This window comes from Dunckerocampus dactyliophorus, chromosome 15, assembly GCF_027744805.1.
Source record: "Dunckerocampus dactyliophorus isolate RoL2022-P2 chromosome 15, RoL_Ddac_1.1, whole genome shotgun sequence".
In the NCBI taxonomy this organism is placed as follows: Eukaryota; Metazoa; Chordata; class Actinopteri; order Syngnathiformes; family Syngnathidae; genus Dunckerocampus; species Dunckerocampus dactyliophorus.
The window spans coordinates 17,741,518-17,767,600 of NC_072833.1; the positions used below are offsets into that span (position 1 = coordinate 17,741,518).

Below are 26,083 nucleotides of genomic sequence, written 5' to 3' on the forward strand. Positions count from 1 at the left end.
TCTTCTCCTCCACTGTAAGAACAACGAGCCATGCACTGATGGACCCCAACGAGCCATGCACTGATGGACCCGTGTACAACAGTTTGTTGTTTGTTATAAGACGAAAACTAAGGCTGGAAAAAAAAAAGGCTGAAAGAGTTGATGACACACGGAAATCATCACATCTGACAGAAATAAAATGTATAATTTATGGACTGTGTATTACAGCTATAAACAAGATTATTACAGGTAAGTCGAGCCCTATTTTTGAAATATCGACACTGTCAGTAGGCTAAATTATAACACAAACCAGTTTTTTCACACCATTCATTTCCGCCTGTTTCAACTAGGTGGCAATTTAATAATTGAGCTATTTTTTGTTCTTCTTGGGGGGGCTTCTCGGTAGAAGTTGCGGGTACACGATCAAATCCGTCTTAATTAGCCCTTGTCTTATGGTTGTTTACGTTCATATATCACCGCACTTACAAGCGCGGTGTAATATTCAAAGACCCTTAGACGGTACTCTGGACCTAAAATGCATATAACAGAGTGTAGTACGCAATAAGAGTCGAAAGTCAGCCATGATGGTAAGCAAACGAGCTGGGCGGAGCTAGGCGCAGCACACCCTATAATGTTTTTTTTTTTTTTTTTTTTTTTTTTTAGAAAAGTTTACACCAAAATGTCATTGAAATTGCACTAAAATTTTCGGACATACAATATCATAGTTGATTTAAAAAAAAATCATGAGCATAAGGCACAACAGAATTTGATTTTAAAGTACTATGACATATCTAGTCTTTGGACCGTCTATTATTGCAATTAACTGCTGAGCAGTGTGCCGAAGACATTTTCACAGTGCACTGGTTTTAGGTTCTGCTTACCATCATGGCGGTCAAACCCGTGCATGGCGTACTATGGAAAGTGGAAGTGATTTCCCTAGCTTTCTATCAAGCGTATTTGGTGAACTGCAACACATAAGTCACATGACGTTACGACTTCTCACGATAACTGGAGAGTCTAAATAGGGCCGCCCCAACTGTCGTCAGTCAGTGTAATACATGTATTTCATTAGTCGGCTAGCCGACTGTGTGGGACTACTAAGGTGAATTGTTGTACTTTATTGTTATGTGACTTTGAATGGTTAAATATTCATTTTTACTGCCTTTCGTGTAGTTGGGATCAATTTTTTGCTGCAATGGTAGAATTTCAGGGAACAAGTCATCAGGTAAGCAAGGCACTCAATCATGCTTAATAATGTGGTCATTTAAGAAATGAAGGAAACAATGTTCATGTTAGTAATGTCATTGTTGTCATGCAGAATGTGGTGAAGAGGGTGGGCCACCTCCCTGTGTTGAGCTCCACATATGGCCTGGTGTCCAGCGTGTACTCCATCACCAAAGGCATTCACCCTTACATAGGGTCTGTGTGCGAGGCGGCCGAAGTGGGCGTTTGGAGCGTCACCTCGGTGGCCCTCGAAACAGCCTCGCCCATCATCTGCAAGCTGGAACCTCAAAGTGAGACCCCTGGCTCAAGTCATGTTGAACGGATGTGGAGTTTGTCAAAACAGGAAGTTGGCGCTCCACTGGCGCTATACTTTAGCTCCATTTAGTCCTAAATGTGTCGCTTGTCGCCTTGCAGTTGCCATGGCCAATGACCTGGCCTGCAAAGGTCTGGACAAGATTGAGCAATCCCTGCCTCTTCTTCAGCGTCCCTTTGAGCAGGTCACCCGCTTTATGAGCACAAAGTCCATTCTGATCAATCTGTGACCTCTGTCCTCATTTCCAAACTCTTTTGACAGCATCTGTATGGCCAGATTGTCTCCAACGCCAAGGGAGTGGTGACCGGCGCCAAGGATGCGGTCTCGGGCATACTAACCGGCGTGGTGGAAGCAGTTCAGTACAGGATAGAGAGGACCGGGGCTGCTGTGACTGATGGCATGGACTTGGCCCTATCTGCCTCTGAGAGCCTGGTGGAGCGCTACCTGCCTCGCAAAGATGAGGACGACGATTTGGGTGAGTCTAGCTGCAAATAACAACCCGGTCAAGGCTTAACTGAGATTAACAGAAAACATCCTACGCTATGTACGCTATGTTGTAAATGGATTGGATTCTGGGATTAGGAAGTATGATTTCCTCAAAGGGGCCTTTCATGTGTTCCCTTCCCTTGTGACAGAGCTGGGGGCCAAAGCAGTGAAGGGCGCTGTCAACAAGGAGCCGAGCTACTATGCTCATCTGGTCGCCCTCTCGGCCAAAATTCGCACAAGAGCCTCCACCAGGGCCTTGGCCGCCATAAGAGCTGGGAAGAGGAGAGGCCTGAAGTACATTCCAGATCTGAACTCGGCTACAAACTTGGTATGTCTTTTTGTTGGATGTCCACAAACGCAGACTGATTTTTAATCCATAAAATATACTCACAACATTCGAGGTTTGACAGATCTGGGATATTAATTTTTAAAAACATTTTAAAATTGTCTTGTCTGTTACATTTTTGACCCAACATTTATCTTAACATAATCTAAGGCAGTCCTTTCATGTTAAGATTTCAATTTGTATATTTGTCCATCAGATGGCACTATTGTCCCCCATTGAATTGATAAGCATGTGTCGCTCTGATTGTTTTTTGGGTTTTTTTGTTTTTCACCCCAAAAATGTAAGTTATGTAACCAAACTGGCCTTTAAAGGGTTAAAGTCCCCAAGTACTTTTAAAAGATTGACTCATTTAAAATGGAAACAAATACTATATGATATTTTTATCCAGGTCATCGAATCTCACACTTTTGTCCTGGCACGCTCCCTTGCTGAGAGGCTGCAGACCACCTGTCTGGTTTTGGTCTCAGGCCTGCAGGGCTTCCCCGGCCACATCCAGGAGAAGGGTCGTTCTACCATGCGGGTTTATGTCACTACGGGGGCACCAGACGTCATTCCGGCTGACTACAGAGTCCAGCTGAGCAAAATTAAAGAGTCAATGGACGATGTCATGGATTATCTAGTCAATAACACGGCGCTCAACTGGCTGGTCGGACCCTTCTACCCTCGCATGCCTACGGAGGTGGACCCTGTCACCAACTCCTCAGGCCCGCCTGGGAAGGAGGAACCCGTGGAGGTTGAAATGGAGCTGCTGGTAACCTGTCAACAACACTGAGGCCCGCACTTCTTCCTTCACTATTAGTATTATTATAATTTGTATGTGATGTCAATGCAACGCTTTGTCGTTCTGCTGTTTTTAGGAATCTGTTGCAAAATAAATTGTGCCAAAAGTCATATTTTTATCTCTCACTTGAACTGATGTGACTGCCAGTCATTATCCATGTTGTGAAAACATCCAATCAATTACCACAAAATAGCAGCACGTCATTGCATTGCTTTACATCATGTGGCAGTGATTGAACACTGCAAAAAATAAGTTTTGAGTGAACCTCGACTTTAAATTTTACCTTCGTTGTCAGATTTTGAGAATGAGTCATTTAAGAAAAACAACCTGCATATCAGCTTTGTGATATATCAGCTTTATATGTTACAAAGCGTGTTATTAGTATCATTTCAAAATGTTCTTATTACATTATACCTTTTGCTTTTTTTCCACGTTTTGGTGGTCTTCTTTCATTGGATTTTAGAATCTGCAGCGGGCCTTTAAAAATCAAGCTATGAGACTGAAATGGCCCCCGGGGAACAGTTTGGTGACTTTGCTTTATGGAGTGCTGCAATTTTGTTTGGACGTGCTCGGCCACCGTACGTGTCTCTATAGAGGAAGTCATGTGACGGGATGCGGCTAATTCTAACTCTCGCTAGCCGCTTCGCGTTTTTATTTTTGAGCACTTCGAAGCTCTTTAAGTCGCACTCGAAAATGCCGGCGTCGTTTGTAGTAGTTCGATAAGTCCCGCACATGAGCACTCGCGTGAAAGTAACTTCAAAACAGCAGAATTCTCATAACTCAACTATAGCCAGACGAGTAGCATTTCCGGATTCAACGTCAACACGGAAGTGACGTAGCATCGTACGTATAACTAGAAAGATTATTAGGAAACGTAAACAAACAAGCGCTGAGTGGCAGTTTTAAAATTTTCAGCAAATGTTGAACTTTTTAAATAATTTATTTTATTTGTTAAATTCAGATCATTCATGTCTTTGGATGGCGGTTGACCAACAAGGTTGCAGTGCATGAACGCTACCAAGTGGACTGGAGTAAATGCGGCTTCCTCTTACGTGTATAGAAAAGAGCCATCACATTTTAAGGGGAATTGCTTTAAAGGAACAACTATGCTTGTTTTTCTGTCCTTGATTTTACTCATGTGCCAGGTGCTGCAAAAATGTTGACATGTACAGTACTGTTAATGGTGCCCTTTATACATTATTTTTTTAAACATTTATTTTAGCTATAGGTGTTCAAGTTGTAAGGCATTCAAAACAATGTTGCATTGTAAAAACATAACATGAAGAAGAGTACCTCCAGACTAACAATGCACAAAAACGGACAGTGAGTCCAATACGGTGATGCACAGAAAGACGATGTAAAACATGGCAAATTAAAGAATATTGAAAGTGAACGTACATTTGCAACACACTAACAAATAAATCCAGCAAGATGTGTAGTAGTCTAGCACAACAGCGCCATCGGCTGGATATTTTCCACTAATGTAGGAACGATGTACAATACGTTTCTATGCAAGTGTGTATTATATTAAAATAAAAAAAACTCACGGCACGTTATATTATCTTTATTATCTGTCATATGTATTATCTGAGTTACATGCGCAATTATCTGTCATATTCACCTCTGCTTTCGCCTTGCATCTTAGAGGCAGCCAATCAGGTTGTGCCATGTTGGGAGGCTGCAGCCAATCAGAGGAGGAGAACAAGTTGGAGCAGCAACGTCTGCAGTGACGCAGCATCCAAAATGGGAAAACGACACACAAAGAAAAAAAAAACACTTAAAATGAGGAATTGTCCATGAGTTGGGCAATGTGACACCCCGTCATATTACTAAAAATTGCACCTCTTAGAATGCCCCCCCCCCTTCCTCGCTCCTTTGCATAGAGACTTCCGCGCCCTCCCCCGAACGCGCGCGTCCGCCGGCGATGGCATGAGAACCGCAAGCCGGCACAGACCTCTAGAAGCGGACTCGCCGAGCAAGGGGAGTCGTGTGGTTCTTGTAGAACCGGAGGAGGAACTGTGTGTGTATTTGTATTGTCTTAACATTGGATGGCATTTGCTGCTGTTTGGCTGAGGAGGCGGACCTTCCGCGCACTGTTTGGACACTGGAAGTACGCGCACTACTTGGCAACAACTCCCGGGGCCTGCGTGGGGATTTGACACTTCATTGCTCACGGGTGCTACAAATATTGTCATTTAGAATTTATTTTGTCATATTTTTGTAGGGTTTGGTGGGGTGGGGCGGTTTTTGCACACAAGCCTCTCCTATCATATGGATGATTTAGTTGACAGCTGATATGATGGGGGAGCCTGCAGCGCGCAGACCTTCTCAAAGTACCTGTGGAGGATATTAGTTTCACGTGTGGGAGGTTTTATAACCGCAATGTGTGTACCCTAAACTACAAGACTGCCTTTTTCTTTACTTCTTTTTTTGAAAAGGAAGTAAAGATTTACCTTTGACTAATTTTGCTTTGCTGCTGCCGCTCCATGATCCAACATCTTTGACGCACGGATCTCGTCCTATACCCACACACGTCCACTATGTGCAACATGCCCACGGTGCTAAATGTGTTGCTACGTGGACTCGTCATCTATGCGGTACTGGGCTTCGTGGGCAGCTCGGCGGATACTGGACATTCAGCCACTGCAGGTAAGTGCAGCTCTTGTCGGATACACCCGCTTCCCTCACCGTGTCGTAATGGGGAATGCCTGGGAATGCCCTGCGAGCCTTCAAGGTGCACCTGATGCACCTTTTTTTGTACATGTACAGTGCAACAAAAGCCTTTTCAGTGCTTTTGTACTCTTCATTTTGCACCACTTAAACATACATGCACCTGGAAAACACTGCAAGGGGTGCATCCATCTATACAAATGGACTCTGCACTGTGCCCCTATGCCAACTGTAGTCCGTGTGTCGTCATGCAGGTGTTACAATGATGGAGAATGTTAAATCATTGTCAGTGACTCTGTACCTTCAAAGTTATGGATTTGTACTACTTGGGGACATACAAGTACTCCTTTGTCCCTGGAAAAACACTGCAAGGGGGGTACATTCATCTCCACAAATGGACTCTACGCTGTCCCACAATGCAAACATGTAGTACATGTGTAGTCACGCAGGTGTTACAGTGGTGGGGAAGGTGCACAAATGAATGATCTGTGATTTTGTAGTCTCACAGCTACAAATTTTGTACCACTTGGGGACATAGATGTATTTCTCTGTCCCTGGAAATGTTTTCAGCCTGCGACCTACTTTTAAAATGACCAAGTCCCAAAGACCTACCTCCTGCTATAAACATAGAAAATATGTTTATAAATACATAAATGTATTTACAATATTTATAAATAAGAGTATTTATGTACATGTATAATATCAGGGGTGCACAAACTCTTTCAGCATGTTGACATGATCTTTCTCTTCCTACTGTATGACACGTATACTGTATATATACAAATCTAACCGGTAAACTTTGACACTACTATGCTAATGATTAGTATTTCACATTCACAGTTTCAAAGCAGATCAGTCAGTCGTTCACAGTTCAGTTCAATATGAAAATAAAGATAATGACACGTATTTCCTCAATAGTTGTGTACATAATTTGAGTACCGGTAATACTGTATGTCAGTCAGAATAGCTACAGTACGTAGCATTCATTAGACACACAGTTCATGTATTACATCTAGTTAGCATTTGCTAGCAAACATTACAGATATACAAAAAACAAAAATGATTTTGCAAAAGACAATGCGGGCGAAGCCTAAGGTTTCAGCAATGGGCGTATTTTCCAATTAATCATGAGATAGTTTAACGGGCGGCAGTTTAGAAAACACGCATTTCTATAGTGGAGTTCAGGACGCAAAGCAAAGCCATCAAACAGTCCACTTTTTTTCTATATAATCAGCCACTACAAATGAACGGGCATCTTACCACTGAGTTAGTTTATCCTTTATCAGAATAATAAATATGAAATTGCATCTCTGTGTGTAGCTTGAGACGTCTGCTCACCACTTTAAGGGATAGTTCGGATTTTTTGACATGAAGTCGTGTGACATCCTCATCAGCAGTGTACTACTTCAACAGTGGCATACCCGCCCCCATCATAAAAATGCCTACTCAAAAAAAAATCAGACCTCACAATTGCGTGACGGAGCCTTCACGTGTGTGTTCCACAGCGGAAGAAGATGCGAGCGTCTTCGTCACATACACAAGAATGGAGAGGCGACAAATATAACGCTGGGTGATTTGTGAGGTCTGATTTTTTTTCCCAGTAGGCATTTTTGTGATGCACATGTATTACTCTTTTGAAAGCATATTGTTTTGAGAAGCCAAACTCTTTACTTAAATGACCCAGCAACTAAGCGGAACTACGTTCCTCATCACGGAAATTCGACCAGAACTGGACTCGCGCGACCAAGTGGGGGGGAAAAGTCACTGTTGATGTTGTGCGCTGCTGATGGGGATGTCATACCACTTAATGTCAAAACATCAGAACTATCTCTTTAATCTTTGCCGCAGGGGGAGCACAAGCGAATCAGGAGGTGAGCTTAATGTCAGCTGACTGATGTAATATGACATCTACAAAGCGACGTTTATGTGATCAACCCACACTATCTTCGCTATTGACCGTTAGCTCGCGATTGACGTAATGGGCACCCCTGCTGTACGGTGTGCATTCATCTACACAAATGGGTCCCGCTGCCTATGTAAACAAGAAGTACACGTTTCATCATGCAGGTGTTGCACTGATGAAGGTTCCAAAAGGTGCCCAAAGTCAACCTCATGACATAACATGCAGGGGCTTTCCATCCATTTACATGTCTTTTAAACCTGGACACCTCCTGGCTACACACAATATAAAAGTAGACCTACAGTTGAACCTTGATTAGCGTCGTTAATTTGTTCCAGAAGGTCTGACTCTAACCCAGGGGTAGGGAACATATTTGGATGACTGCATCTGGCTCTCAGACATTTCTTAACACAGTAAAATGTATTTATTTACTTTCATTTTAAAGTAAAACATTACAGAAATCACAATGTTAAAAATAACCTTCAACGTATAATTTTGAAAATGCATTTGAATCCAGCCATCCATTTTCTACCGCACTGCAGGTGGCCAGAGCCAATGCCAGCTGTCCTTCTTATACTTACCGGGTCAGACAGCAAAACTCGATTATTACTGAATAATGCGGTAGCCTACAGGTTCAGGTTCCCGACCCCTGCTCTAACCGAAACGGATGCTAACCGAATCCATTTTTCCCATAAGAAATAATGTAAAACCAAAGAATCCATTCCAAAAAGCCCAAAATGTTAACACAAAACATGTTTTTATAGTCTTACATTTATAATTTGACATGCAGAAAACAATGTGAAATGCATATAAATGCATGCAAATGATGAACGAAAGGGATAAATGAACATTTAAGGTTACTTTTACCTTCACTGAAGACGTGATTCTTGACTGTACTGTCCCCAAAGACACGATGTGGCAGCGAGATCAACCGCCACCACCGTCCTCTTTTGACATCAATAGTGTTTCCCAAAATGGAGCTAACTAAAGTTGCAAGTGCCAGCATTTTGATTAAAAAAAGGTGAGAAACACTATTGACACTATTGTCAAGAAATAAGTCATGACAAAACAGGAAGAAGGTGTCTGTGTGGCGTCACGCTGCTACATCGTCACGCTGCTACAACGTCTACATGAACGAGCATCTCACAAAACGCAATTCCGACATCGCCAGGAAAGCACGAGACCTGAGGAAGCAAGGAAAGATTCAAAACACTTGGAGGACTAACGGGAAAATCTACATCAAACTAAAAGGAAGTCCAGGAGTCGCAAGAGTGCTTGTTGTCCAAGATATCAGTGATCTGGATGCATATTAAACATTATATTACTATGATAATAAGCATAATGGAGGAAACACCCTACAAGACAGACCAATACAACGAGAAGGACTACATTCCATAGCAATAACCTCGACATAATTAATAAAAGGAACTCTTGTATACAAACCCAGCGTCACTAGCAGTGCAACATTAAAGACGATGTGGATATCAACAGGAGAGAAAGGACAGGATAAATAGAAAGGGAAAAGGAAAGGAGAAGGAGGAAAAAATGGAAAAAGAAAAAAATAAAACCTTTTTTTTTATCATTTGTGTACCTGTATACTGTATATGTAAATATGTGCGTACTTGTGTAGGTGCAGATGTAGGTGTATATATATGTATGCACGTGTTTGTATGTACACACATGTATTAGCAATTGATGTGCTACGAAGAGGGGGTAGGATTAAATAAGCTCTGCTTCTTCCTACTCCTTTTCGGACATATGCGTGTTCAAAATAAATTAAACCAACCAACATCGTGTCTTTGAGAACAGTAGTCTTCAATAAAGGTAAAAGTAACCTTAAATATTTATTTACCCCTTTCATTTGTCGTTTATACACATTTAGAATTGTTTTATACATGTTCAACTGTAATTCTAAAACTATAAAAACGTGTTTTGTGTTAACATTTTTAAGAGTCAACCGCTGATGACATCATAGATGAGTGAGGTAACTTCCGGTTGCCATTTTGTTTGCAAGCCAATAGTATGCCAACAAGGAAGGATGTTTTCTGATTAAAAAAAAATATAGCACAAAATGATAGCACAAAAATACACGTGTCATACTGTATGTACGCTAACTGAGGCAAAATTGTGGTGTAAATTTTCAATGTTTTCAATCCAAAAAACATGCCGACTGCATCGGACGCTAACCGAGGTTCCACTGTATTGCAAAGCCAGCGCTCTAAAAATGGCCAAAAAAATAATAACATTGATTTAGTGCAGTCTCATGGCACTACGTATATTATATAATGATGCATGTGACAAATGCAAAGTCATCTTTCCAAAACACATTCCATTCCATTCCATCATTCCAGTCTTCTTCTGTTTTTGAAGGTATTTACAACAATATGAGAATGCTTCTTTTCCTTTACATTTTTACCCATTTTCACTAAACCGTGTCCAGGACAACATTGAAACCTTCCAAACCGTATCCGGGACGCTCCGGAACACTTCCGAGTAGAACTAATAAACCCCTAGCCAGTTGCGAAGTGACTCAAACAAGAGGTGATTCAAAAGGGGCTGTGACTCAAATATTGATAATAGAGTTACAGCTTTTGAGTATGTCGGGAATATTTAAAATGCTAATGCTCTCGCTGCGGGCTGTGATTGCAAATAAGCTCAGTGTTGTACACCTAACATTGACAGAGGAAGACACCTGAATGAGTGGAGAAACCCCGGGCCAGATCCAGCCAGGCCACCGCTTCCTGGATTTTGGAGAAAGTAAAAAAAAAATAAAAAATATAATAACATGTATCGATTCATCAGGAAGTATAGAGGTCCCTCGGTTAACATCCGCCCCGGTTAGTGCGTTAACAAACATAATATTTGCTGAAATTTTGCCTTGGCTTGCGTTCGCCCACTTGTTTAGCGTCCAAAATACCGTCCAGTTTGTTACACCGCCATCTTGGATCACGGGCACAAGACGAAATCTTGCGATACTTGCACGTGGTCGCTTAATGCATTGTGGGCCGAAGGCGCCATTTTAGGAGTTGTAGGGCGATGCAAGACGTAACAAACTCATGGACCGCACAAAAGAGAAAGTTCCGAAACAAGGGTGCAAGACCTCCGAATTTTATGGCTTGAAGAGAAGACCGTCGTCCTTTCAGAGGTCTGTAAATGTGACGGAGCGGCTCAGTCATTGGCTGCGTGCACACACACTTGAACTACTTAACATCAGCTAGTGAGCTACTGCTAGATTATGAGCTACCTGTTGGAGGCCCCTGTGATAAAGTCTGACTAAAGCTGCACACGTGACTTGTTTCTGTTGCACGACTTCGACACACAACAAGTGTTTGAAGACAAGCCAAGTATTATAAGGATAACAAGAGAGCAAGATTGCTAAGTGACACTCAAAAAGTTGCGATGATGATTGTAGACGTGGATAGGCTTAGCATGTGACAACCTGTCGTCAATTGACGACACATTTTACGGGCTACTGTTCATTCGCCCGATAATAAGAAGCAAACCTAAAGTCAACACAAGACGTGCCACGTATCTGGTCACATGCGCAAGTGCCAGCAAGGCAGACAGGCGATTCCAGTGCATGCTTATCAAAATAAAGCGTAGGGAAACATTTTAATGATATTTTAAATGGTTTTCAAACTAACTATGGTCAATATGTGTGTAAATAATAACCTCCATACAGAATGCATCTATGTAGCATCTATTTCATTCATACAATATATGACTTCAAATTGTTTTAAAGTTGAAAAAAAACTCTCATTTTTAAAGTGTGGTGGCTTTTATTTTGTAGTGGCGCACTGTCATGATTAATTAAACCCTGTATTTTCTTAATTGATGGTTTTATGGGTTGTTTTTCCCAAGAAAACTACAGGTAAAAGTGATGTTAAATGTTCAGTTGTCCGTTTATTTGTCATTTGTAATAATTTTATTATTTTATTGTCGATAAAATGTATTTTGTGTTAACATTTTTGGGGATCTGGAACAGATGAATTGGATTTACATTATTTTCTATGGGAAAATTTGCTTTGGTTGGAGTCCATTTTGGTTTGAGTCGGACCTTCTGGAACAGATTAATGACGATAACCAAGGCACCACTGTGGTGCCCTTTTGCCAGTGTCAGACGGGCATAGCGCTCAGCTCTGCCCAGTCGACCGGAGAGCAGTGAAAAATCAGTACACATTCCCGTCCTCCGCTTGTCCCTCGCGTTGCATCATCTACTCTTGTGCAACCTGCAGGAGACAAGACATCTTTGTGTGCCCTCTCGGATGCAATTTGTGCGCCGTTTTCTGAAGGAACACCGAGTGGAATTACCTTGCCTCTAGGGTTATTTGCATCATCTCTTGCTATGTCTTCAAATCAAGGAATGTTTCAGTGATCCTGAAACAAGCACTTCAACGTGAACGTGGGCTTCTCCCTTTTTAATGGTTTGAACAAAACAAACAAATCCTCTGCCTCTGGCTGGGAGGAACATCCGCTTCTGGTATAATGACCCTGCAGGATGATGCTGGTCTCTGATAGGATCGTTTATTTATGAAACTCTCTACTTTAGGATGAATTAAGTTACATTCTGTTTTCATTCTGTTAGCCACAACGCTAACTACAATCACGGTGCCAACACATATATGATTGCACAACATGTTACAGGTAAGTAAACACACATAGGGCAACTACTACTATGGTGGGGAATAATAAACAATGTTAACTCTAAAAATGTAACTTTTTTACAAAACAAAAGTGGAAGTGATGCCGACGCCCAGCATGTCTAGTGGCACCTTTTTGTACATAGTTCCTTAAGGTGCATGTTTACAGGTAACGTAGTTGTTTCCCTCCGTATGTGTTGTCTACCTGTGTGTTAAGTTGCTGTGTAATGGTTATAGTGTTATTTTTTTATGACGCAGTGAGGCAGACTATTATGTTGAGTAATGACCGCTTGACGGTTCCGATGTGTTGAGCAGCTCATTGAGAGTTACAGAGCAACTTCCTTTAAGCAAGCTGAAGTGTGACTGAAGAATACTTTTTTATACGTTTTACTTTATTATTTTTTTAATCACCTACGGCTACCAGGCTCAGGCTCATGGCAGCTTCCGGTGGTATCCCTGGTAAGTTGATTTACCCCTGGTTTGTAGTATTGTCCCTTGACGAGATAAAACAAAATGCTTGATGAAATGTGAGGGGTGTACTCACTTTTGTCAGCATGAAGGGTTTTTGGAATTTTAAAGGAAAGCCAGACTTACTGTAGGGTGGCACTGATGACCGAGCTCGGGGCGACAACAGACAGTACAGGTGCTCTTCGTTTCAGGTGTTCCGTGGTACAAGGTTTCACAGTTATTAATACTGTGAAAAAGAAAAAGAGAACTGTTTACGTGCGAACGGTGGAAGAATACGTAGGCGGAGTACGTTGGCAAAGTAATACGCAGTCACTGCTTCACTGAGAAGAGGCAACGCCATTTTTGTTCTTTCCAGATAACGTCTAAGAAAAGAAAAGTGAGAAGTGACATGAAATTAGACGTGGTAAAACGCTCAGTAGAGAAATCAACATGGCTGCATGCCAGGTCCAAGCCGCCTAAATGCCACAACCATCCTTTATCAAAGGATAAAGACGGTATTCATGGACATGTGAAAGGTTTATGAAATGGACAGTGATAAGTAAGGAACGTAGTGGTCTCATTATTGAGACTTCCTCCTCATAATAAGCCTGTCGCTCCCTCCTTGCAACGCCCTTCCAGTGTGCAAGACAACCTAAGACAACTTAGGTGTTAATTAAGGTATAAGCTCCGACTTCCACTAAAACTCAACTTGCTGTACATCACAGTCGCAGGAACGGAACACGGTCGTAACCCGAGGACCACCTGTACGTGAGGGTTGACTGTTCACCACGCTGCCACAAAGTACTCCAGAATATGTCCTCAAAACGTTTGTTGCCATACAGATATATTAATATCCGCAAAGGTCAAGCGCTGTGTCGTTGCTCTGACGTCGGCAAAAGGTGGACAGCTGCCGCCCGTCTCAGTTGAGGGGCTTTAGGGTTGTTATTCAACCTAATGAGGCCCGAGAGCAGATCCCCTCAGAGAGTATTTATAAAGTTACTGGTGAAGTTTTCCATGATTATTTTCCACCGGGCGGCTGACTAATGCTGATGTTGCTGTTACTATACATTCTTGAGGGTTCGAAGCAGATAGTCGCTCGTACTGTAAGTGGACAACTGCTGCAGTGTAGAGCGCTATGCGGTAGCGCGTAACCCCTCTTGGCAGGTGATTGTTGTTGGCCGCACATTAAAGGTGTCGATCCCCTCGTTGGCGTGGTGCGACTCTAGTCTGCGTGAGGCCTCGGCGGCGGAAGCAACCATGCCTGAAATACTACATGCCGCCGGACCTCCAGAATGTGTATGGCAACTTCCAACGTTCCGCTTTCACTTGACTGTTCTCTTTTGGCTGCAGACAGGTTCATCAGTTTTATGACATAGGACAGCTATGTTGTCATAGCACTTTGGACCTCTAAACAGATGAGGACAGCATGGTGCTAGGGCTCTCAGAGTGGGATCCTGCATTGCAAAGACTTGTCAACCTAACACAATAAGGGTCCAAAGCTTTGCCCTTCACGGAAACCCAAGACTGTCTCTGTTGAGCTTGTAACCTCCGGTAGATCCACTGTGTGTCATTAGCTACAGTTTCCTTATTGCTACAACAAGTTTACTGCCTTGTCCTCTTAGGGGTTCAGTCCCCTCGCATGTCAGGGACTTTCCGGCAGTGTCAGGCATGTGACGTTGTAGCCACGGGGGCAAGAGGGGCAGTGGGAGGTGTGGATTTCCTCTGCATGCCATTTCACTGCCGTTAACGGTCTGAGCTGCGCTTTAACAAGCTGGTCAACAAGCAGCATGCCAGACAGCATTATTTGATTACCAACTGATACCTCTTTTCTTTAAGACTAAGGTTGTACTCATGCTAGGCCATTCGTACTGCGCTGGCTGCCGTCACTGCCGTCCTTTTCCTGACATGTTTGCTGTTGTAATACCTCAATTTCCCTGACATTGTGGATTATTTCCATTCTTATTTGAATTCGTTCTAATTATGGAAGATGGTGGCTGCCATTAATTTACACACGAGAGGAACGATCACATTAAATAAATGACACAACTTTATTACGCACACACAAATGTTGTCCTGGAGTAAGTGGCTGTTCAGTGGGTTTTGGATTACTTTGAGTCTTTATTTCTATAATGTGTCGCTTATCATGAATAACCTGAGACGAGCGATTGCATTACAGTCTATGACAAGGCTACGTTGTGCATGTGCAGGCAATCATGCCCACCTATTGCAGTCGCGCCAAAAGAAGGGAACTTGAGAGCGGGTCATAGCACTCGCACTAGCCAAATGTGCAGGACATTAGTCGTGAAGTGTGAACTGGGCCCAAACACGGCCTCGTATGCACACATCTTAAGACACCTGCCCCAGATTAAACACAAGCCACAATGCACCAATCATGCTTGATGTCAATATTTGTAAAGACAATCATAAGATCTAAATTCACATGAACAACTCTGAGCCCAAATCTCTATCTTAGCACAGCTAGCAGAGGAATTTCCGGACAAGCAGGTGGACTCTAGGCACTTCCTCGGACCTCTTCGACACGGATCTAGTTGATATTACACGTCAAGGCGGACATCAAACGGCTTCCATTTTGTTTCCTTTTGCAGCCGCTTTCTTCGCGGCATCAATGGGGTGTTGATATAAAAACTTAATACCATCCTGACGTGACTTATCTCAGTTGCATAACATTCTGGAACGCTCTCAAAACAAACAGTAGAATCCTGTCAAGCAGGGAGGTTAGAAAAATGGCTAGGTGGCAATCATGTGACCTAGAGGCAGTCTGTCACTTCTGGTCTTCACTTGGGGGCCAGATGTCAGAGTATTATAAAGATTTAGAGCCGAATATACGAGCCAGGTATCTTCAAAAAATAGCTGAATGTGATGGAGTGAATGCATACATATTTTAGAGAAGAAGACCTTCTACACTTGCAAGGAATGAAAGAATTACAAAAGTATATGGACACATAACTTCTTTACATCTAGTTGGGTCCACAAATTAGGCTTCAATTAGGTCCTGAAAGACAATGTTGGACTTATTTGTGGATGCGTAAATACCGTATTTGATGGATTGTTGCATGCAGTGACATCTTTAGTTGTTGGAGTTCGTTTATAACTTTTTCTGTACTTTTCTTCATCATATATAATTCGGTGTCTGCAGTTGCTTTAAGGCTGGGTTGTGCCTCAACGTTGTGTTAGATTGTCCAGCATAGTTTGCATAAATTTAGATTTTGTAGATGGCAAGCAAATGTTTTGCCTCCATTTCTCGTCCAAGATGAGTTTATTATAAGTCTTTAAGTCTGATAAGCATTTGTTGCTGTCATGACCGGGTTTATAGTTTGTTGTGAGGCAATTCTTTCTGCATTTTAATGAGCATTTTGGAGTTCCCACAATATTTTAACTTTGGTTTTATTCTTGGTTTTATTTTCTCACCCTACAGCCACCTTTCTCTGCCTTATTTGGTTGTTTCTTGAACTTTTTTCCCTTTATGATGGACAAGCTTAGTAATAACTTTTCCTCAAATCCCTATTTAAGATAAGATATGCCTTTAAGATAACATATTCTATTTTTAAAAAATTCTATTAAAAATAAAATAAAAACGTAAAAATGTATTTGAACGATTTCCACATGGGAGAACAGCGCATGAATATGGCATTTTTGCTCCGACTTTATATGACTTCAAGATATGAATACTCTTGCTTGCCCCCCACCTGTTTGAGTTCGTGAGGACTCCAACCGGATGTGATATCGCGTGAAACCCAGCAATGAACCTTCCCAAACCTTCCCAAGTGTCATCATAGCGTGACGTTCCCATCCACGTTCAAAGATGCACCCAGAAACTGTGCTGTTAGTTCATTACGACCAGCAATGGAGTTGCAAAGCTGTTATACGCTCTTGTTAAAAAGTTTAAGACCAGTTGAAAAATGGCAAGAATTTATATTTTTGCACTGTTGGATTTGAGGAAGGCTCTAAGTGGAGCTTCAAAATGCAAAAACAAGAAATGGGATTGAGACAAAAATATTTTTGAGTAAGCAATTTATTGCAAACAAGCATTAAAGAGTAACAGGTTGTTCATCAGCTGATCAAAAGTTTAAGACCACATCCTTTTAAAAGCCAAAATCTTTGCAAAAATGTTGATTCAGTGGGATTTTTTTGTCAGGTAATTCACACTGTAATGATCTCTTGATGGCAAAGCCAAAAATGCTTTCTCTCTTTGAACGTGGTCGAACTGTTAAGCTGCATAAGCAAGGCCTCTCGCGGCGTGCCATTGCTGCTGAGGTTGGACGCAGTAAGACGGTCATTTTAAACTTCTTAAAAGATCCTGTGAGTTATGGAACAACAAGTCAACTGGTAGACCCAAAAAAAGTCACCCCCCTGAGCCGGAGGATCTGGTTGTTTGTCAAGACACGGGGCGGTCCTCAGCCCAAATAAAGGTTGTTACTGGTGCTGAGTGTAGTCCAATAACCATTAGACAGCATCTGCGAGAGAAGGGTTTTAAGGACAAAACACCCTAATGTTTTGAAAGGCCTCGCCTCCTTTAATGCCACAAAATTGCCTGTTTGGAATTTGCACAACAGCACCAAACATGGTACATGGAAAGGTTGAAGCGAGTTGTATTCTCTGATGAGAAAAAATGTAACCTTGACGGTCCTGATGGCTTCCAACGTTACTGGCATGACAAGGAGATCCCTCCTGAGATGTTTTCCTCACGGCAAAGGAGAGGGGGCGCCATCATGATCTGCGGTGCTTTTCCCTTCAATGGAACAAATGGCGTCAAACGGCAGCTGGCTATGTGGAGATGTTGCTGGGGGCATCCCTCATGACTGAAGGCCCTCGTCTGTGTGGTAATGACAAAGGACTTCTTCCAGAGGAATAACCTCACTCCTGCATGTTCTTCTGATCTAAAACCAAATGAGAATATTTGGGAATGGATGGCAGGGGAAGTTTACAAACGTGGACATCAGTGCCAGACAGTGGATGCCCCCAGAGAAGCCATCCACCCCATCTGGAGCAACATTTCCACTAGCCTCCTGGAAACACTGGCATCAAGCATGCCCAAAGCAATATTTTAGGCGACTAACTGAATGGTCTTAAACTTTTGATCAGCTAATGAACAGCCTATTTCAGTTCAATTGTTGTTTGCAATACACTCAAAAAATGTTTTGTCTCGCTTCCATTTCTTCTTTGTGCATTTTGAAGCTCTACTTAGAATCTCCTTAAGATCCAACAGTGAAAATGTAAATTCTTGCCATTTTTCAACTGGTCTTAAAATTTAGGTCAGGAGTGGATAACAAAAAGACTTATCTTGCATCTTCAGGGCTGGATGACTGAGCTCTGTGTGGCAGTCAAACAATGCAAACCAACTGGAACTGGACATGAACATCACACATCTTCTTCACAAACGACACGTCTCGCTCGTTTCAACGCCTCCTGTGGCTGATGTCGAATAAAATCATTTGGGAGGTTATTTCCAAGCCAAACGTGTAGTTGTGAGAAAGCACTGTTGTGTTTGTGATAACACAGGAGCAAAAGAAGAGTTTGTGTGGTGTCCCTGTGTCACACAGCTAAATGAATTAGACCAGTGGTTCCCAAACTATTCACAGTACCCCTTCAGACATCTGACTGCAAGTCATGTACCCCCTATCCCGAACACGTAAAAAACATAAACCACGCAATGAAACGTTGATATATTGTCAAACATATGACATATTATGACATTATAAATAAAAAAATCATGTATCTTAATTTTCATCTGCGCACATAGGCTACTAATATAAAACAGAAGGTGTAAGATATCTCCTGGCAGGTTTGTCTTCCGTTTGGTGGGCTTATTTATAACAACAAGCTGGGGTAAGATGTGGTGAACTCATCTTACTGATCTTATGCTATTTTGCTGTGCTTTGGTTTGCAACAATATGGAAATAATCAGTACAATGCAACTAATGTTACACGTGGACGTGTAAATAATTATGAAAACAAAGGCACATAACGTTCAGAAATCAATAAGTAAATTCATTCAACACGAGGCTTGTTACTGAGCCAGATGGACGTATGAGCACATATAGCATGAGATTACGCACCAAGCAAAAATGCACAGCAGCACACCGCTAACGTTATTAAAGCTCACCTCTGTGCATTTACACACAGCATTAACATTTGGGAACAAGGATGAGGTGAAAGGAAGAATAGAAAATACACGTCGGTGCAGCGTCGGAGAAAGCCATAGTCCAAGTCTGGACCTGCGTCACACATGGTGTGTTCAAGGACTGCCGAACAAAGAAGACACATTATTCATTGAAGCTTACACATGCAGCATTGGGGATCCATTCAACAGTGCGTCCATTCAACAAACAAATGACATACTCATACAGCTCAGAAAACTTCCAAATTAGTCACAGCACCATGTAAGAAGTCCAGCTCTCATTGAGCACACAATGTTCTTGAAAAATCTTGAAGATTAAACACTTTCAGTGCACAATGTCATAAACTTATTTGTCCATCTAACACACACAGAATAATAAACACGCTGTCACCTTTCTTCTGCCTCGTACTACATACCCGCCGGCTGTTCACATGAGGCGTTCAAGCGCATTACGTAAATCTCAGTGTGTAGGCAAGCTGTTTTTACTTTTTATTCACGTACCCCCCACCGCAATGTACTTTGGGAACCCAGGAATTGGACGATCATCAAATGCATTTCAAAATTCGTACTTGCTATTTACAGAACCGTAAATGACTTGTGCATGTTTACTTCTGCATCATTTGCCGGCTGTCTCAGTCTCGCCGACCTCCTTGCCCCCTTACGGCCAAAAGAACATGTCAGAGACTAAGTGAGATAATTAGAAGGGTCGGTCTTCAACCTCACCTTGCATTCTCATTCTTCCCTCCGGCTTCCTGTGGTCGTCCTCGGACCTCGCTGATCTTGTGTTCGGGGACCGTTATTGAAGCATTCCTCAGAAGCCCTGGCCTGCAAAGAGCGTCTCCTTTTCTGGAAGTTTTTAGGATCTGACCGAGTGGGTGTCTGCGGATCATGCCTTTTTATTTGCCTTTCTAAAAGCCTAGGAAAGGATTAGTGATTATTTAACAGGGGTTCGAGGCACTCACAGCTCCCTGAAAGAATGACGGCAGCTTGAATCAATTACAGGGAAATGGGATGATCCGCTACCACCTTTTAGATGCAATATATTGTTTTGCCTGTTCAGGATCTGGTTGTGTTCAGACATGTTCCTGCTTGAGACAGCGCGTAGGCGTGTAGGCCTTTGTGATTACGGGAAGCGCAGCAGTCAGCACAACCTAACAGCCTTCTTCTTCCCGACATCTGTCATAGTCGTTCCCCCCTGCTGGAACGTACTGTGATCCGTGTCTCAGGGATCTCTATTGCTTCCCAGACAATCCTCTCTATTGGCAGCACGATTGGATTTGACCTGCAGCTGTGTGACTTGAATAGAAATCCATCGAAACTAAATGATCGGTCACGCGACTTTAAAAAGGAACACGATAATGAGGGTGCGTTACTGTCACGTCTGTGGGACTGAACACTCCAAGAACACTCCATGCACTTTTCTCTGCATTCTAAATATCTAAAAACATAAAAAGAGACAGCTCATTTTTGCACGTAATGCGACACACCTATGCCACGTACACAGACCGCGATTAAAACACCTCCAAAAACTTCCAACAAGGTTTTATATACATGCTGTGACCATGTACTAACAGGTACATTCTTCATAACATGTAATGCATACAGTACTTTGCCGTATTTTGGTCCTTTTAAGCATTACCGGAACATCCTTCCTGGGTGCATTGATTTCACATAACAACATATAAACGAACGTCAACACCTAGCGTTAATTCTTCCAAACTCAAAAACACAGCAGCAGTGGTGGCAGGTCCAATATGGAGCCTGACCTCTTTGGTAGTGGTCTGAGGCAGGGATGTCCCAATTCGATCTTCAGGATCGGGATCGGCTGATGTTCCGCTGTATTTGTGAAGATCGGTTAATATCGGCTTTCGCCATGAGATCGGGACAATCCGGTTGCCGTATCACGTTTGTAACATCACGTCACGTTTGACCCACACTCCGCAACATTGCAGGTGCGGTAATGTGCCTCAATGCTGGTTGCCACTCGACTCGAAAACGTTTGCGGTGTACCGTGGTGAAGTTAGTTTCACGTTGGACGTTGGATATTTGGCTCCGTAGCTAAAGCAGTAGTTCCCTCTCACTGTGCCCAGACTGCTGCGTCACGGTGTAGCGAGCTCGCACGGGATGTTCTGCTCTGATAATAGGGACCGCACAAACATTACTAAACATGTCGAAAAGGCGGCGAAAAACCTTAGAAACTCCTCTGTTACGGAGCGTGAATGGAAGCTAGCGGGGTTTGCTTAGTTTAGCTAGTGCAGCTGTGTGTGCGTGTGTGTGCGCAACTCAGGTGGGAAGTATATATTGTCACTGTGTTGTGTTTTACTGCTTTAACGTAAGGACCATTTTACATTGCCCACTGACGGCGTGCAGGTTCGGACTGAAAAAAGAGGAGAGACATCTTTATTCTTGCACCCAGCGCAAATCAACCGTCAATTGCCATTCGCGACACGCAACACATTCCGGCCTTCAAAATAAGAACGGTCTTTGTCACATTTGTCTAATTGTGTAAACAAAATAAGGGTGTCATTAAAATATCTTGCATTAATAACGCTATTGGCATTACATCTGTGACTACATCTTCCTTCATCACAAGCACGGGCATTACAGTTTGTTTGAAGATTTAGCAGCAATACTTGCTGAGGCTGACATCCCATTCGAATAGTTAGCTAAGCTACATCCATTTTCAATTACTGGACAAAATGGGCCAATGATGTATAGCATCAAGAAATGTAAGGATTTTTGCATTTTAGTCATGAACCCAAATAGCACACACTATATGCTGGTAAAATAAGTGGAAAAGGTAAAAAACTGAATTCTAAAAAGAGTTCTTATCTTATTCTAAATCACATCACAAATTGTGTCAAATGATCAGTCCTACCCTAAAAGTATTTTGCGCACCCATTTTTTCCAATTGTATCTTTTATTGTATCTTTTATTGGATTAGGGACTTGACTCACAGAGGTTTGTTACAAAAGCCAAACAATATTGTTGGTCATGCTGTGTAGTAAAAAAGTAAATTCAGCAATACTTTTCTTGCATTATTTCCAATGCTTTGAGAGCTATTTTCATAACCATATTCAATTCCACAAATTCATGTTTGTAACAAAAGCTTATTATTATCAAAAAAACAAAAAAGATCTGTACGGGACTGGATCGGATCGGCAAGGCTGTAAAAAAAATCGTATCGGAAGCCAAAAAATGTGGATCGGGACATCCCTAGCCTGAGACGTTGTGACACGCTGCGGGCGAGCGTGTGGTGAAGCTAGTCGGTAGCTGGCTAGTAGCTAGCCGTTGTGGCGTGGTGAAGTGTCAGTGCGCCAGTAACGTACTTCGATCGGCGTAACAATGTTAATACTAATAATAACAATGTCGCTGTAGCTTGGTTAATATGCACGTCACATTATATGTACATGGGGCGTTGTTGGAGTCTTTTTCAGAAGGCTTTATAGGCGGAATAAGCGTTTCCCATCACGTGCAGTACTGACTTGTCTGTTTTTATATCTTTAGAATGCACAAAAAAGAGAAAGACATACTGTATGTATTCATGTCTCACATATGGTTTGTGGATGATGGGCAAATTTCCAAAACAAGTGCAGTTTTCCTTTAAACCATAAGCGGAAAGGTGTACAATTATACTATGTTTTACCAATTGTAGATCAGTGTCAGAGATCCCAAAATAGTGTATTGGAAGTGTGTTGTTCAAAATCTAGCCTTGGTGCTGGAATTAAGACAGTTTAAAGTGTTTTTAGTAAGGGTGACTAGGAATAAGCCCTTTTGTGTGTCTGCCATTTTGCTCCAAAAAAGGCCATAATACTGTAAATTATGTTTTTCTCTGAATCTACAAGGTCTGCATGGATGATCTTGGGATCAAAATAAAAATGAGACTTCAATGTAAATCGAGGCTAACTTTTAGCTGACGTTCTTCTGGTTACGTGGATGTATAGCAGGGGTTACCAACGTTTTTACTTGCGAGAGCTACTTTTAGAAAATGAAAATGGCCACAAGCTACTCATTTTTGTAGAAATGATTTTCATACCTTATTTCAACCCAAACAGATCAAATATGCTTGTTTTACCAGAACATTAACAAAATGCTGGTATCCACAACTCACATTTTATGTTTCAGAATACTTTTCTTTCGAGTGTTCTCACATTATTAACTGAAAACCTGAATGAAAGCAGGTTTGCGGGCACCTCATGTGGTCGTAGGGGGCCCGCGGGCACCAGGTTGGTGACCCCTGTTATAGCATGCATTTATTGGTACAAGCGCAATTACCCAGTCAACATTGTTGCCACCCAGCTGCTCCCAAAAACGGGGTCCGTCGCTTTTAAAAAGTGAAAAAAAACCTCCACTCTCAACACTTCTTATTGACACACACTTCAAACCAGTTCATGCTGACAGTTTTAGTTCCCACATTCTTTTGAAGGACTTTTTGATAGCTTGCTAAGTGAAATACTGTACAAGTGTGTTTACTCACTGCATGTGTGTGAGGGGGACCTCTGCCATTGTTGAGCTCTTACATCCTGACAAGCGCAAGCCTGCCGGGTTAAAAATAACCTAGTGCTTTCCAATTTTGACGTCTTTTGGGACCGGCTGTTTTGATTTTACACACGTCAAACACCCCCACCCCCTACTATCCTTCCTCTGCCAGAATGCTTGGGGTCACTGGCAGCGACTTCCTGTCACTTAGTTCCTCATAACTATCCCTAAATACGCAAAAGAGAGAGAGGACACCTGGGAAGGGAAGGTGTGTGCTGTCACTGTAAATGACAGTTTCTAAAAGTATGAATTGTCTTTATTCCGAAGCTTCAGAAGATATGTGACGAGTTTGGTGCGCAGGCACAACAGAATTAGTCCATGGAAAAACATCACTTCAACATAAAAGTCTGAGGAGTTGTAAAGCAGATGTGGTTTCCAACTTTAACTCGATGCAGTAAGCTGCTTATCTCGACGCCCTTCGAACTGTCCATTGCTTGCATATTTTCTTATGACTTTTGCGAGATTGGGGCAATAAGAAAGGATTTTTGAAACGACAGCAGTTGTTGATGTCGTTTTCCTCCATTTGTGCATATTTTTCTTTTGATTCGTCTGTTGTCATATGGGCTGCACAGTGGCCCAGTGGCTAGCATGTTGGCCTCACAGTCAGGAGATTGTGGGTTTATGTCTCTGGTGGAACATCTCTGTGTGGAGTTGGCATGTTCTCCCCATGCGTGCGTGGGATCTCTTCGGGTACTCCGGATTGCTCCCACATTTAAAAAAATATTCATTGTAGGTTAATTGGAGACTTTGTCCATAGTTGTGAATGTGAGTGCGAAGGGTTGTTTGTCTATATGTGCCCTGCTATTGGACGGGCGACCAGTCCAGGGTGTACCCCGTCTATCTCCCGAAGACAGCTGGGATAGGATCCAGCATACTTGCGCCAAGTGAGGACAAGCGATACACAAAATGGATGGATGGATGTTTTCATGTGATATTGTAGCGACAGGATTGACTGGTGACCAGATTAATCGATGGTGTACCCCGCCAATTTTGCCCAAAGTCAGCTGGGATAGGCTCCAGCATACCCCGCGCGACCCCACTAAGTATAAGTGACATACAAGAAGGATGGATGGATGGATGGATTGTAGCAAGAGTATTGTCTGTGGTTCTGAGCTGTGATTCAGGGGTTGGGGGATAGGGTGCGGTGGTGTTTGCGTGCCAGGTAGAGCCAGCCTAAGAGAGAAGAAGGGTTGCATTTAGGTGTGGAGTGCGTCTTACTGTAAGCTATATAGCATTGTTTTGGAGAAGCTAATAAGCAAATAAATGACGACTTAATACAATATTTTATACTTTAACAGAGCTGCTGCAGTAAAGTTGACTACGATGACAATAAAGCTTTCATACATGTACAAATCTTTCTAACTAGACTAGTGACTAGACGTTGCATCATGCTGCTGAGCGACAATGATGACGTTGACCATACTGCATACGTTGACATATACGGAACAGTTTTCATAGAAATGACCCCTTTGAGTCTAAATTTATTCATTTATGTTTTTTTGAGAAAAGCATAAGTCGACTTAAGCGAGCACTTTTTAGTAATAAATAATAACGTAGTGGACCGGGACTGACGTCAGGGTGACCAACTTAAGCGGGTGCCACTGTACCACCAAAAATGTCAAATATATATATATATATATATAATAATAAACTGTACCCCACTATGTGTGGCCATGGCTAGCGTAAACACTCCAAACAACAGCCTGTTGAGCCAAACCGATTCAGCATTACACATTATATAACTCTAATATCATGTGGAAGAGCCTCATTGTGTAACAGCTCCCATCGCTATTGGGGACACTGTTTCATCGCCAGCGTTCAAGGGTCTTCAGGTCTACTTGTGTTGCCCTCTTCCAAACTTAGCCGGCTTCCAATCAGATGTCTCTGTTTGCTTCTTCAGCTTCTCAACAGAGGCGACATGAAAACGCTGCAGCAAATGCCATCATAGTGTGCTAGACAGAAGGTACGGCTGCACTGAACAAGAGACACTACTGGATGCTGCGCTCGTGAAGTTTATGTGGCACGGTCTGGGTGACACAGTTCAGACTGACGTGGAAGGCATTTTGCGGTATGAGACGAGAAACCATATTTGCTCACTTTTATGACATGTGCCCAAAGAGGACTTCTAGCTCATAGGCAAAGACAAGAGACAGCGAGTTTGGAACATTGAATATATATTTGCGTAGCGTCGCAGATGATGGGTGTGGTGTTCCCCTGCAGGCAGGAGAAAGTACGCTAATGCAAATTAAAGAGGCCATACAATGAAAAAAAAAAAAGTTCCCGTCACAAAATAAAAGTGACTGAATCGCGAGCTGCGCATAGTCGAGGAGATCGTCCTGTAGCATACATAGGAGGAAACCGGTGGACGCCGATATGCCGCTTTTTCACAAAGCGATCATTTTCAACCAGCGTGTTTTCCACCCTGCTAAATATGGACTCACGCGAACACCCTTGCATGTTACCACAATACAGGTGTTGTATTTATGCTTAGATCTGTTGCAACTGGAGAGATGCCTGCAAGGTAAAGTATGTTGTTTTTGCGGTATTACAGCACATCAAAAACGAATCTACTGAAATAGAATTTTCACTCAACCATCATTTCTAATCTACATCTGTACC

General features: G+C 42.4%; 2 protein-coding genes across 4 annotated transcripts in view; both read left to right on the forward strand.

The window, feature by feature from the left end:
- The first annotated feature begins 872 nt into the window (after nucleotides 1–872).
- On the forward strand, nucleotides 873–1,911 carry LOC129194665 (perilipin-2-like). Its single transcript, XM_054799920.1, has 4 exons — nucleotides 873–1,081; nucleotides 1,153–1,204; nucleotides 1,298–1,493; nucleotides 1,618–1,911. The coding sequence occupies exons 1-4, from the start codon at nucleotides 1,038–1,040 to the stop codon at nucleotides 1,743–1,745; spliced, it is 420 nt and encodes a 139-aa protein (XP_054655895.1). The 5' UTR covers nucleotides 873–1,037; the 3' UTR covers nucleotides 1,746–1,911.
- A 2,882-nt stretch (nucleotides 1,912–4,793) lies between these two features.
- stim2b (stromal interaction molecule 2b) overlaps nucleotides 4,794–26,083 on the forward strand; it is a 34,528-nt gene continuing 13,238 nt past the window's right edge. For 2 of the 3 annotated variants that reach the window (XM_054799914.1, XM_054799916.1), the window contains exon 1: nucleotides 5,796–25,985. In XM_054799914.1, coding sequence (XP_054655889.1) covers nucleotides 25,838–25,985 — 148 coding nt within the window. In that variant the 5' untranslated portion in view covers nucleotides 5,796–25,837. The other variant, XM_054799915.1, reaches the window with a different exon arrangement.